General features: G+C 44.0%; 2 protein-coding genes across 2 annotated transcripts in view; one reads left to right on the top strand and one right to left on the bottom strand.

Annotated features, from left to right (window-relative positions):
• LOC119428435 (bestrophin-3) overlaps positions 1-10,016 on the top strand; it is an 11,659-nt gene extending 1,643 nt beyond the window's left edge. The window contains exons 2-11 of the mRNA XM_037696117.1: positions 3,628-3,773; positions 4,068-4,222; positions 4,548-4,625; positions 4,697-4,849; positions 6,041-6,121; positions 6,742-6,893; positions 8,583-8,673; positions 8,886-9,004; positions 9,110-9,370; positions 9,486-10,016. Of these exons, the coding sequence (XP_037552045.1) occupies positions 3,628-3,773; positions 4,068-4,222; positions 4,548-4,625; positions 4,697-4,849; positions 6,041-6,121; positions 6,742-6,893; positions 8,583-8,673; positions 8,886-9,004; positions 9,110-9,370; positions 9,486-9,870 (1,621 nt within the window). The 3' untranslated portion in view covers positions 9,871-10,016. The remainder of the gene's footprint in view (positions 1-3,627; positions 3,774-4,067; positions 4,223-4,547; positions 4,626-4,696; positions 4,850-6,040; positions 6,122-6,741; positions 6,894-8,582; positions 8,674-8,885; positions 9,005-9,109; positions 9,371-9,485) is intronic.
• Positions 10,017-11,003: 987 nt separating this feature from the next.
• The window catches only part of nots (nothepsin), a 6,769-nt gene continuing 5,715 nt past the window's right edge, over positions 11,004-12,057 (bottom strand). Inside the window, exon 9 of the mRNA XM_037695747.1 lies at positions 11,004-11,439. Within this exon, the coding sequence (XP_037551675.1) occupies positions 11,266-11,439 (174 nt within the window). The 3' untranslated portion in view covers positions 11,004-11,265. The remainder of the gene's footprint in view (positions 11,440-12,057) is intronic.

Here is a 12,057-nt window from a genome sequence, read left to right as displayed (position 1 = left end):
CGTTGTTTTTCAGATAATTATTTTCTCTGGTATCTGATGCTGCTGGAATGATTTTTACTGAAACTTTTTTACTTTTGAACGTTTGTTCTGATGCGTACCCATAACAGCAACAAGGTGGTTTTCTACAACGGGGAGCTGCTGATTAACATCTCAAAAGCTCAAGCAATACCTCAACTACAGCCCCAAATCCCAAATGTGTTGAAAAGGAGGTGCCATAGATGCATTCCCGTCTACCTGTAGGTGGTGCTTGAGTGCCTGACCGCCGAGATCTTGGAGGTGGTGGGAAACGTAGCTTGTGACAGCAGGAGGACCAAGATCGTCCCCCTAGTTAAGTCCGCCGGCATTCAAGCAGTCCTGCTACCCAAGAGGACCGAGAGGTCTGCAGGGTCTAGGTGGACGGATCAACATCTGCAGCCAGTTTCTTCGGTTCCACTGTGGGACGGACTACAAGAGATCCTTCCTGTCCACAGCCATCAGCATCTATAACTCTAACGAAACCAGGATGATGAGCTACAACAACAATTAATTTCCCTTTGGGATTAATGAAGTATTTTTGAACTGAACAGAATTAAAGGTTTGAACTGTTCTGGTGTTCAGAGCAGCAAAGAGGACAAAGTAAAGACTTTAAAACAGTGGACAGACGTGCGTAGCATGAGGTCTGCCAAAACTGGCTAACAGTTAGCTCGTGCTGGTAGAAGTCAAGAAAACTAATCAATCAGCCCAGAACCACAGACTGAACAGTGCCCCTCTGAATGGGTTTTAATCTGAAGCCTTGTCCACGTGGAAGAGCAGCATTTGTCATTTTTAAAACCATCTTCGTGAACACAGCACCGTTTCTAGAAACGTCTTCATCCAAACAGAAACCCCGAATATGACCCAAAACAGTGTGGTGACTGAGCCAGACCTGCGTGGAGCTGGATCTGCCACAAAGACCAGAAACATGGCGTGGAGCATGTGCGCAAAGAACACAACGGGTACGAAACGTAAACGCAAGAAGAAAAGGCCACACACGATGAGGCGGAGCTTCGATATCCTCGTTTTCAAAAGTTTACGTTTTCGCCGTCTACACCAAAACACAAGGATAGTGTGTTGAGAGGTTTTGTTTTTTACTCTGGAACCAGTTGAGTTTTATTATTATTATTTTTTTACTGTTTCAGGGCTCCTAATATGCTGTTTCCATATGGACGCACAGCTAATAATAAAAAAAATCAAATAAAACTTGTATGTACTCACCAACACCATGCCTGTGTGGACAGCACCTTAAGTTTTCTTTAGCATGTGAGACTTTTACCAATGAGTCACAGCAGAAGTAGCATCTAGGATTCAATAAAAGCCAAATATTAATAATTTGACAGCTACTAGTGCGCTGCTCAGTCAGTATTTTGTGATGCGTTGTGGTCTAAATAGATTCATAGCTACGTTCAGTTCACTGAAATACACTTAATCTAAACAATGTTTATATTTAACGTTACACAACGCGCTCATGACGTAAACACCAGTAAAACTAATGTACAACACGTTTGTAGTTATATAACAGGTGTATTATGAAACTATTTTACTCATGCGCTTTAGTGGAGCAGCTGTGGCTGAGTGGTTAGCGCAGTCGTCCTCCAACGGGAGAGCTGGGGGTTTGATCCCACCAGCAGCCACATGTTGAAGTGTCCTTGAGCAACACACTGAACCCCTCGATGTCTTTGATGCGTCTCCCACCGGTGTATGGATGTGATCTAAAGCTCTGATTGACCTCTAAAGATTCAGATTATCTTTGTATAGATCTAGTAGAGCGCTGTATGAATGTGTGTGTGGAGGTAAATGAGGCACAGATTGTGTTGTAAAGAGCTTCCAGTGTCTTGATTACATAGAAAAGTGCTATATAAGTACAGTCCGTTTACCATTTAGTAACTGTACAAAGGTTGATGGACGGGAAGTAGCTGTGGTGTAGCACTTACTGATTAGCTAAACTGAATCAGATCAAACAGGTTTGTGTGGCTAACAGGGTTAGCACAGCTGCTAATAATTCAGTAGCAGCCTCAAAGTGCTGTCAGATAAGATATGCTAATAGTTAGCATTTTGATGCTAACGTTAGCATTTTGATCTAATAGTATTTTGATCTAATAGTTAGCATTTTGATGCTAATAGTTAGTATTTTTGATCTAATAGTTAGCATTTTGATGCTAATGATTAGTATTTTGATCTAATACTTAGCATTTTGATGCTAACAGTTAGCATTTTGATGCTAACAGTTAGCATTTTGATGCTAACAGTTAGCATTTTGATGCTAATAGTTAGTATTTTGATGCTAATAATTAGTATTTTGATGCTAATAGTATTTTGATCTAATAGTTAGCATTTTGATGCTAATAGTTAGCATTTTAATGCTAATAGTATTTTGATCTAATAGTTAGCATTTTGATGCTAACAGTAGTTTGATGCTAATTCAATTCAATTCAAAAATACTTTATTAATCCCAAAGGGAAATTATTTGTTGTTGTAACTCGTTATCCTCATTTCATTAAGAGATGTTATAGATGCTGATGCTGTAGACAGGAAGGATCTCTTGTAAAGGTCCATCCCACAGTGGATCCTAAGAAACTGGCTGCAGATGCCGTTCGTTCCGTCCACCCAGACTCTGCTGGCCTCTCGGTTCTCCCGGGCTGTAGAACCGCCCGAATGCTGGACAGAACTCCTCCCAGAGCGATGGCCACTCCTCCCAGCAGTCTGCCGAGTTCCTCGTCGATGCGGACATCCAACTGTAGGTGCTGAGATCCTGTCCTTCTGCTGTCATGAGCCGTGTTTCCTGCTAGTTCCAGGATCTCAGTGGTCAGGCACTCGAGCACAGCTGGCAGGTAGATGAGAATGCGTCCACAGAACATCCTTTTCAACTCATTTGAGATGTGGGGCTGTAGTTGAGATATTATTTGAGCTTTGGAGATGTTAATCAGCTGCTGTTGTTGTAGAAAACTGCCTTGTTGCCATGGTTACGCATCATAACAAATGTCCAAAACTAAAAAAAGTTTCAGTAAAAATACTTCCAGCTGCACAGCATCTGATACCAGAGGAAACAATCAACCAAAAAATGTGATTTACTTCCAGAAAAAGAGGAATTAAAGTTTCCAAAAGCAAAATCTCAGGATGAAACAGAGCTGCTCCAACATGCAGCCACCTGGAGCGGCGCAATTCTAGAACGAATAATAAAATAATAATAATAATAATAATAGTATTTTGAGTTGGTATTTTGATGCTAACAGTTAGCATTTTGATGCTAATAGTTAGCATTTTGATGCTAATAGTTAGCATTTTGATCCAATAATTACCATTTTGTTACCATTGTGCTATAACTCATTAGCAGATGCTAGTTGACTTCTTCGTGCTAATCTGGCGTAAGCAGGAAATGATATTTTCGTGGTTGTTAGCTGCATTAATATTCGCTTTAGTTTTGTTCCATATTTTCATTGACATTCTTTCCAAAAAGCCAATCTTTAGCCTGTTCACCGAACTATCCGGTTCTTCCAGTTCATAGTGTGATTCAACTGAAACCCAAACGCATCATGTGCTGTAATCTACTAAACAAGAACGTGGTGGTAAACCCATCACGTCTCAGGTGTCTGACATTTCTGCTGCCTGCAGCTGTGTTCAGGGTAAAGACGAATATGGCCGCCTTCTGCGGAGGACGCTGATGCGTTACGTGAACCTGACATCGCTCCTGATCTTCCGCTCCGTCAGCACGGCCGTCTGCAAGCGGTTCCCAACCATGGACCACGTGGTGGAGGCCGGTACGAGCTCGGTGTGTGTGTTTGGTCCGGCTTCCTGTCTCTTCCTTCCTGTTACTGATGGAACATCAGCTTATCAGACAATTAGAGCAGGACTGTGGGCTGCAGATGGAATTAGGAGCTTTGCAACAACCCAAGTGTCTCCTGTGCCGTTTATTTTGACCAGACGTTGGAGAACTTTGAATAAATCAGTGAACAGTTTCTATTTCCTGTTTTACTGCCAGACATAAGTTCAGATTTGGAGCTCCGTGTGAACGTTCTGGTGTCAGGGTTTGAATCGTGTCTCTCCACCTGCAGGTTTTATGACCCCAGAGGAGAGGAAGGTGTTCGAGAACGTACGTTCTCCTCACCTGAAGTACTGGATCCCCGTGGTTTGGTTCTCAAACCTGGCGTCTAAAGCTCGGCAAGAAGGACGGATCCAGGACAGCATGGACCTGCAGAACATCCTCAACGTGGGGTTTCAGGAAAAATGTTCAGAGTTAAACAACAAGGAGAGAATCTGAGATTTATAATTACTCATGCAGGTTTTATTTGTATTTTGTTCTGAGGCGTTGCTGGTTTTCATCAACAGAAAGAGCTAAAACCTTTTTACAACGTCTGAATCAGTCTAGTTTTATTGTGCAGACCAAACAGCAGCTCATGCTTCAGAGATGATTTCACCACAGGAACCAGAACCGTGCTAATGCGACGCTCAGTCTCTCCCAGGAGAGAGGACGGCAGCGTTCTGTCCATTTACCGTACGGTTAGAGAAATCAGCTGCTTCCTGTCTGTGTCCAGGAGATGAATCAGTTCAGGACGTGGTGTGCCACTCTGTTCGGGTACGACTGGGTGGGCGTCCCGTTGGTCTACACGCAGGTCGGTTCTGATCACATCCCAGGTGGTGGCTGTGACCCGATCAGAACTCTGAAGGAGATCTTTGTCTTCAGGTCGTCACGCTCGCCGTCTACACCTTCTTCTTCGCCTGTCTGATCGGCCGTCAGTTTCTGGACCCGGCCCAGCGTCACCCCGGACACGACCTGGACCTTTACGTCCCCGTCTTCACTCTGCTGCAGTTTTTCTTTTACTGCGGGTGGCTGAAGGTCAGAAAACTGTGGCTGTGAAACCAGCTGCTCGTTCCAGAACCGTTGGGACGTTGTGTGAAATGTAACAGAACCCTCATTTCAAAGAAACAGATCAAAGGTGTCAAATAAGAATTAATACGTTTTAAAAAGCTCATTTTGAATCAGACCACAGCAACACATCTGTAAAAAGTTAAAGGTCGTAAAACAAAAGTCTGTAAACGTTCGTGGTACGAATCAGAAACAGCAGGATTCTACAAGAAGAAGTGAAAACGGGCAGAGGTTCTCCAGTCTGAGCTCATTTCAAATGGACTGAGGTGGAGAACTGTTCTGAGGTCCGATGGGTCCACATCTGAAGTTCTGTTGGGAAACCACAGACGTCACGTTCTCCATAATAAGAGGAATCATCCAGCTCACAGTTCAAAAACCTGCCTCTCTGATGGTATGGGGGTGCATTAGTACCTCTGGCATGAGCAGCTTACACACCTGGAAAGACCCCATCAATGCAGAAAATATCTACAGGTTTTACAACATCTGTTTCCAGCAGCTGAGAAGATCCAGGACTGGTGGACAGCTGGAATCCTCCAAACCTGAGACAACATTCCCTCCAACATCTGGTCTCCTCAGGTCCTGGAGGTTTAGGGGATGTTCACGGACGATCTGTGAACCTGGAATGTTTTTTGAGATTTTCTTGCACCGAGTTTCTAAATCGCTTTATTTATTTTTTTCAGTTCAGTTTCTTAGATCCAACCTTTGACACATTTGCTGTTTCACTGGGAATAAAATGTATTTAATGAAATTATCAAATAATTTCATTCCATGTTTGTACATTTTAAACAACGTTCCAACCGTTTGGGAGTGACGGTTGTGGAACATCTGTTCTACAACAGAACATCTGTTCAGATGGACGTATGTTGTCAGAAGTTAAAATGACTCAATAATCCCAACAAGTTTATTTTTTACAATGAAGGACGTGAACTTTGGATTTATTCTTCTAAGCTGCTCACTTTAGGACAAATGTTCTCATGATTGAACTGTTTATGACTGAAACACAATCCCGAGTTGAATTTGGAGTTGAGCAGCAGCGCCCTCTGTGGCTGCTGGTGGTCATTACAACGATTCTTGCAGTTCAGAGAAGAAATGTACTTTTGTGTGTTTTTTTTATTCAAAGTCTCGTTTCAGAACAAAATTCAGACTTTAGCTTCTTGTCAGGTAGCGGAGCAGCTCATCAACCCATTTGGAGAGGACGATGACGACTTTGAGGCGAACTGGATCATCGACAGGAACCTTCAGGTGGGACACTGGAGAAGCACCAAACCGTTTTACAGCTTTGAAACACAAAAAGATCAACAGTTGGGTAGAATTACCAGGAAATTTCTAGAATATGTTTTATATTTGGACAACACGGTGGCTCAGTTGGTAGAGCTGCTGCCTCTCAGCGAACAGGTCAAAGGTTCAAATCCCAGCCAGGGACTTTTCTGGGTGGAGTTTGCATGTTCTCTCCGTGCTGCATGGGTTTTCTCCAGTTTCCTCCCACAGACCAAAAACATGCATGTTAGACTGATTGATGACTCTAAATTGTCCCTAGGTGAGACAGAGTGAATGGTTGTCTTTGTGATGGACGGAGACCTGTCCAGGTGTCCTCCACCTCCCAAAACGGAAGAAGCAGGTTAAAGATGATGGATGGATGTTTTATACTTGTTTTATATCTTCGTCAGAACTTGAACGCGAGGTTTAATCTGATCCAAACGTTGGATGGAACCACCTTTACCTCGAGTTTATCACTGAAGTAAAACCGTTATTGATTATTGATTTACTAAAAATGGTCTCTGACCGGTTTATTTCTTTATTTTTGGTTTGATTTGTTGTCTGAAACCTAACTGATGTCACTTCCTGTTCACCTGCTGTCCCAGGTGTCCCTGCTGGCGGTGGATGAGATGCACATGAACCTTCCTCACATGACCAAAGACATGTACTGGAACGACAGCGACGCTCGCCCGCCGTACACGCTCGCTGCTGCAGATTACTGCATCGCCTCGTTCCTCGGCTCCACCACCGACATGGGGTCAGACGACCTCCACTCCATTCATGATTACGAACACGAGTTTGTTCCAGCAGCGTTTTTGTTGAGCTGCTTCTTGAAGACCGATAACGTCCACGCTGCAGCCAGAACCTCAGAACGTGCACCGTTTGTTCACGTGTGGACAGAACTCTGCGTTCTGTTCTAGCTCAGTGCGTCAAATAAAGTCAGGACGTGGGAATAAACTGGTGCAACTGTTGGAGACTCGTAAGCAACATTTTCAGTTGCAGTCGCTCTAAAATCAGATTGTTTGCAACAAGTGAGGCGAGCGGCTGCATTTGGTCCGCCCACATCGTACCCGTCTGCGCCCGCTTTGTACCCACCGTGTCAGTCGTCTCATTTATGAGTTCTGCAGAAGTAAAAACAACCGGACTTGGACCAACTTTTTAAAAGTTAATTATCACTGGCGTTGGTTTTTAGACTTTGACTTTTTATCTACAGGAAAATTTCCAAGATGTCAAAATACTGCTCTAGAATTCATAGTAACAAATTAAAGAAGGGTTCGAGATCAGTTTGAGACACAGCGAAACTGAAAAGGTATCCTGATCTATGCTCAATAATCCAGGTAAAATAATCTAACAAAATCAAGTCAGGTCCTCTGGATGTGTACGTAGATGTAGATGTACACGTCCAGAGGACCTGACTTATTGATAGAAACCGAAAAGGGTTTAAAATAGATCTCAGACATTTGCAACAAAACTGAGAAGGGTTTGAGATGGGTCAAGAAGCCCACAACCAATTTGAGAAGGGTTAGAGACAGGTTTGAGACACCCACAACAAAATTGAGAAAGGTTCAAAATGGGTTTGAGACATCTGCAACAAAAATGAGAAGGGACCGCAACAACTTAGAGACTTTTGTGAGATCATTTTTGTGGCATGCTTTGAACATGTTCTAACTTCAACCAAAAACTTTGTGACTACCGTTCACCGATCCATCGAGGCTCTGGCTGCAGTGAAGCTAGCATCCCGCGGGACTGTGAATGTTTTGAAACTATTCCTCGAGCGAGCCGCAGGGTCTTGTTCTCGTGTCACAAACATTTTGAGTTCCAAAACTCTAGAAGACAATTTTTCCTGCACAATAGTCAAAGTGAGTGTGAACAGCTAGAAGCCTTTACAATTTAGTTTCTGCAATTGTGGAGCGTTTGACGGGAGAGTGGTGGTGCAGAGGTTAGAGAAGGAGGGCCTGTGATCGGAAGGTTGCCGGTTCAACTCCCCAGACGAAGACCATCAAAATGTGGGTGGGATAAGTGAAGCACCCACACATGCCTACACCCTCATTTGCCCCACCCTGGGCCCATGAGCAAGGCCCCTATCCCCCACCATCTGCTGCCCTGGGCGCCCCAGCTGTCAGCTCTCTGCTCCACAGAGGGCGGTGGTTGCTCAGTGTCTGTGGTTGAATCAGGAAGAGCGTCCGGCGTAAAAACAACTGTTAGTTCTCGGTGGCAACTTTTGAAGAAGGGAACAGCCGAAAGACGCATTTTTTTTTTTAGAGTGTTTCAGATGTTTTTCTTGCGTATAAATAGAAAAACATGGTAAAATTTGGGCTAATGTTTAACAGTAGTTTTTTCAGACAAGTAAAAGTTTTATCTTTGTTTCTCCACGTAGTTCAGTACGATGCAACCTAAGAAAAGTTCCTGGGCATGTTGAGACGTGTTTGTTCAATACTTCCTGCAGACTCTCAGACATCCTGCAGTTTGATGAAGCCGAGGTTTCCGACAGTCACCTTCAGCGACAGGATTCTATTTTCACTCGACGCCAAGAGTCGGTAAAAACAAAAGATTCCTTCGTTCTCTGACTCGTAACAAAATCAGGATTTAACTGCATGAAGTCAGTTTAATGCAAATAAAAAATGATAAACCTTGTGGCCATAAATCAATTTGTCGATTGTCAACTTCAATTCTAAATAGTTCATAAATAAAGTAAAATTATTCAAAGGATAAATGTTTTTGGTTTATTTTGTGTGTTTTTAACTTTCAGGTTCTGGGTCGAGTCCGACGACTGCTCAGTGTTCAGGAGCCTCCTGATCTCAAACATCCTCGACCGACCTTCAAACGCCACAGCAGCGACGCAACGAGCAGCTTCTTCACAGACTTGAGGTACTGCTAAAGTCAAAGTACTACGAATACTTCTACCAATGTATTAATCAGAGGTGTCCGAGTGAATCAACTGTCACTGGTGTTTTTTTCTGGCTGTCCTACCAGGGCTAACCCAGGTCTCATGGCCACAGCTCCACGCTCGTCCTTGGCCATCCCCCCACAGTCCATGGACACTCTGTCCACCTTAAGGGAGGTCAGCAGTGACCCACCGTCACCTGAGAGCATGTCCTCTGTTGTTTTTCCTCAGCTAGTCATCAGCCCACCATTGTACGGTGACGCCTGCAACAACAACGATTCTTTTAGGAAACATCAGAACGGCTTCAATCGTTCCCCCACTGAGGAGGCTCCAAGTTTGGAAACCCCAAGGTGCTCGTCAGCTTCGTACCGTCCAAATGTTGTGCATTTCCTAATTACTACATTTATTTTGGGGCTTCAAAAACAACCACAGATGTTTCTGCTAACCTGTTTATTCTGTCCTCAGCCTTTCCAGGACTGGCTCCAACTGCTGCTCCCCGACTCAACTGGGACCAGAGGAATTTCGCTGGGCAACGCTCAGTGACAAGAACCATCCACCAACTAGGCCAAGAGGACGTCAGTTCTCCCTGCAGTTTTCCAGACAGTCGTCGAAGGCATCGGTCCGCAGCCTGCCCAGTCCAAAGGCTCTGGGGCGACGAAGAAAACGTCTGGGGCGACATCAGCCCTGGAGGTCACCTAGTCCGACCCTGAACACGCTGCAGATCCCTAAGCCGGATTACGACCACGACTTCCAGGGAACGGCTGGAAGTGAAGATGAGGAGGAAGAAACTAAACGTGATGAAGACATGAAAGAAAACAACTCTTCGTCTGGAGATAAAAATGAGACATAAAGTTCAAACGGAGACCACCCAACAGGAGACTTTTCTTTCAAAGACAGAAAATGTCCAAAGGTCTCAGAGATGCTTCAAATGTTGGTTTGAAGCCAAAACAAAGTCTGGACTCACCAGTCCCTGATCTTAGCTCCAGTCCACACAAAAACAGCTTTTCCAAATCCTTTTCTGTTTCTAAACATCCATCCATCCATCCATGGATGTTTCTAAACATATTCTCGTAAACGTGGCGCCGTTCTTTGAAATGTCTACGTCCACACGAAAACACCAAGAACCCAAAACAGTGTCGTACTGTAGCGCTGCCTGACGTTCGACGTTACAGCACAAACAGGAAACAAGGCGTGAGCAGAAAGTTTACACTTCCTGCACTAAATGTAAATAGCTAGAAGAGAATGCTCTCAGGTTGTAGGCGGGGCTATGACATCATCGTTTCCAAATCATCGCAGTGTAGCCGTTTACATGAAAACACAAGGGTGGCGTTTCAAGACGGATACATTTTTCACTCTGAGTTGCATGAAATCGTTTCGACTCTCCACGAGTTTGTTTTGTTCCAGTTGGGACACAAAGGGTCTTCAATGACTCACTTGGTTCTGGTTCCACGGATTTCATGGCAGTTCCCGTCTCGCTCCTGGAATGTCAGATTCTGTTTCCTGTCTCAATTTAGTTTCACAGGTTGCCAACGCCTCCCAAAGTTGCCTCACGTGTCTCCATGTTCTGGCTCATGGAAACCAAACTGGGAAGGGTTCTGGATGGGTCCCAGAAACCCACAAAGACGTTGTGGCATCCTATCTATTGGTCAAGTGTGTGTTCTTGTGGCGACTCTCAGGTGGTTTATTCTGTCAACTAAAGAACGTCTGAGGTCCATTTTTATTTAGATTTATTGGATCTACAGAGATTTGTAAAGAGATACAAGGTGCACATGTCACATCTGAAAAATACGGTTCTTACTGGTTATCTTTAGTCAAAGTTAATCTGAGGAACCTGCAGTTCAGGTCTTTAATTTAATTCCCAGCAGCGTTCCACTGGTTTAAACTGGAAGAGTTTGCATTTTAATGGAAGAACAACCGTCAATCGACTGTAAAACCTGATAATGTTAATAAATTTGTTCAACAAAGAATCTTGAATCTGTTTATTGTGTTTTTGTTGCCGTCCTGTGGCCAAACAAGGAACTGAACCACTTAATAAATGATTCGGGGCGTGGGGAAGTCTTTGTTTGTTTTCGTGGGTTAAACTGAATTAATGAATGTCCCGAATCCCATTTTCACATCAAACGTTGGCCTCCTCCGGTAAAACGGCTTCATTGTGTCCAATGGTTTGTAAATCCAAGCTGCTTCATGACTGGTCCAAGAAAATTAACTTTGGTGGAAATTCTTTAAAGCTGTAACTGATGGGCGATTATTCGATGGGGTGTTTGGCTCGGGCGAAGCCGACCCGGTCCTGTCCTCTGTCAAAGATGCTGTAGTACTCCGTCAGAAATACATCTCCCAGAATCCACAGGGGCCCTTCAGGGGAAACGATGTCCAAGGCCTCAAAACCACTAAAACACAGCTCCCTGCCGCTGAAGATCTCCTGACGGACAGAGGACGAGAAAACAGGTCGTCAGTCAACTGGAACTCTTATTTTGGTAAATTAAATTCTGACCCTTTAAAAATAAAATCTGAAAACACAGCTGACTGAATTATTATAGTTTTAAACATTTCAGCATAAATCAAACCATTTAAACAACAGTTCAGATATTTTGTTCTATGCAAAGGTTCTAAAAATATTCAGTTTGGAGAAAAGTTTTATTCTAACCAGACCGACGAGCTAGTGGCTCGTCGGAGCGGAGCTGTCGCCTTAAAAACAATTCCATCCTTAAAAATGTCATCTTCATTCACTCAATGGTTTTTAATAAACATTTACTTTGCATCGTGTTCGGCTTTTTGTGGCTCTTCCTGCAGACAGTTTCCTGGGTTTCACAGGAAGTTTCACAGTCTTGACAGGAAGTGCCCCAGGCTTCACAGGAAGTTCCTCGAGCTTCACAGGAAGTTCATCGGGCTTCACAGGAAGTTCCTCGAGCTTCACAGGAAGTTCCTTGGCTTCACAGGAAGTTTCACAGTCTTGACAGGAAGTGCCCCAGGCTTCACAGGAAGTTTCTCGAGCTTCACGGGAAGTTCCTCGGGCTTCACGGGAAGTTCCTCGGGCTTC

The sequence above is a fragment of the Nematolebias whitei genome, chromosome 22 (assembly GCF_014905685.2).
Source record: "Nematolebias whitei isolate Nwh7 chromosome 22, NemWhi1, whole genome shotgun sequence".
Lineage (NCBI taxonomy): Eukaryota > Metazoa > Chordata > Actinopteri > Cyprinodontiformes > Rivulidae > Nematolebias > Nematolebias whitei.
This window is presented reverse-complemented; position numbering and strand designations above follow the sequence as displayed.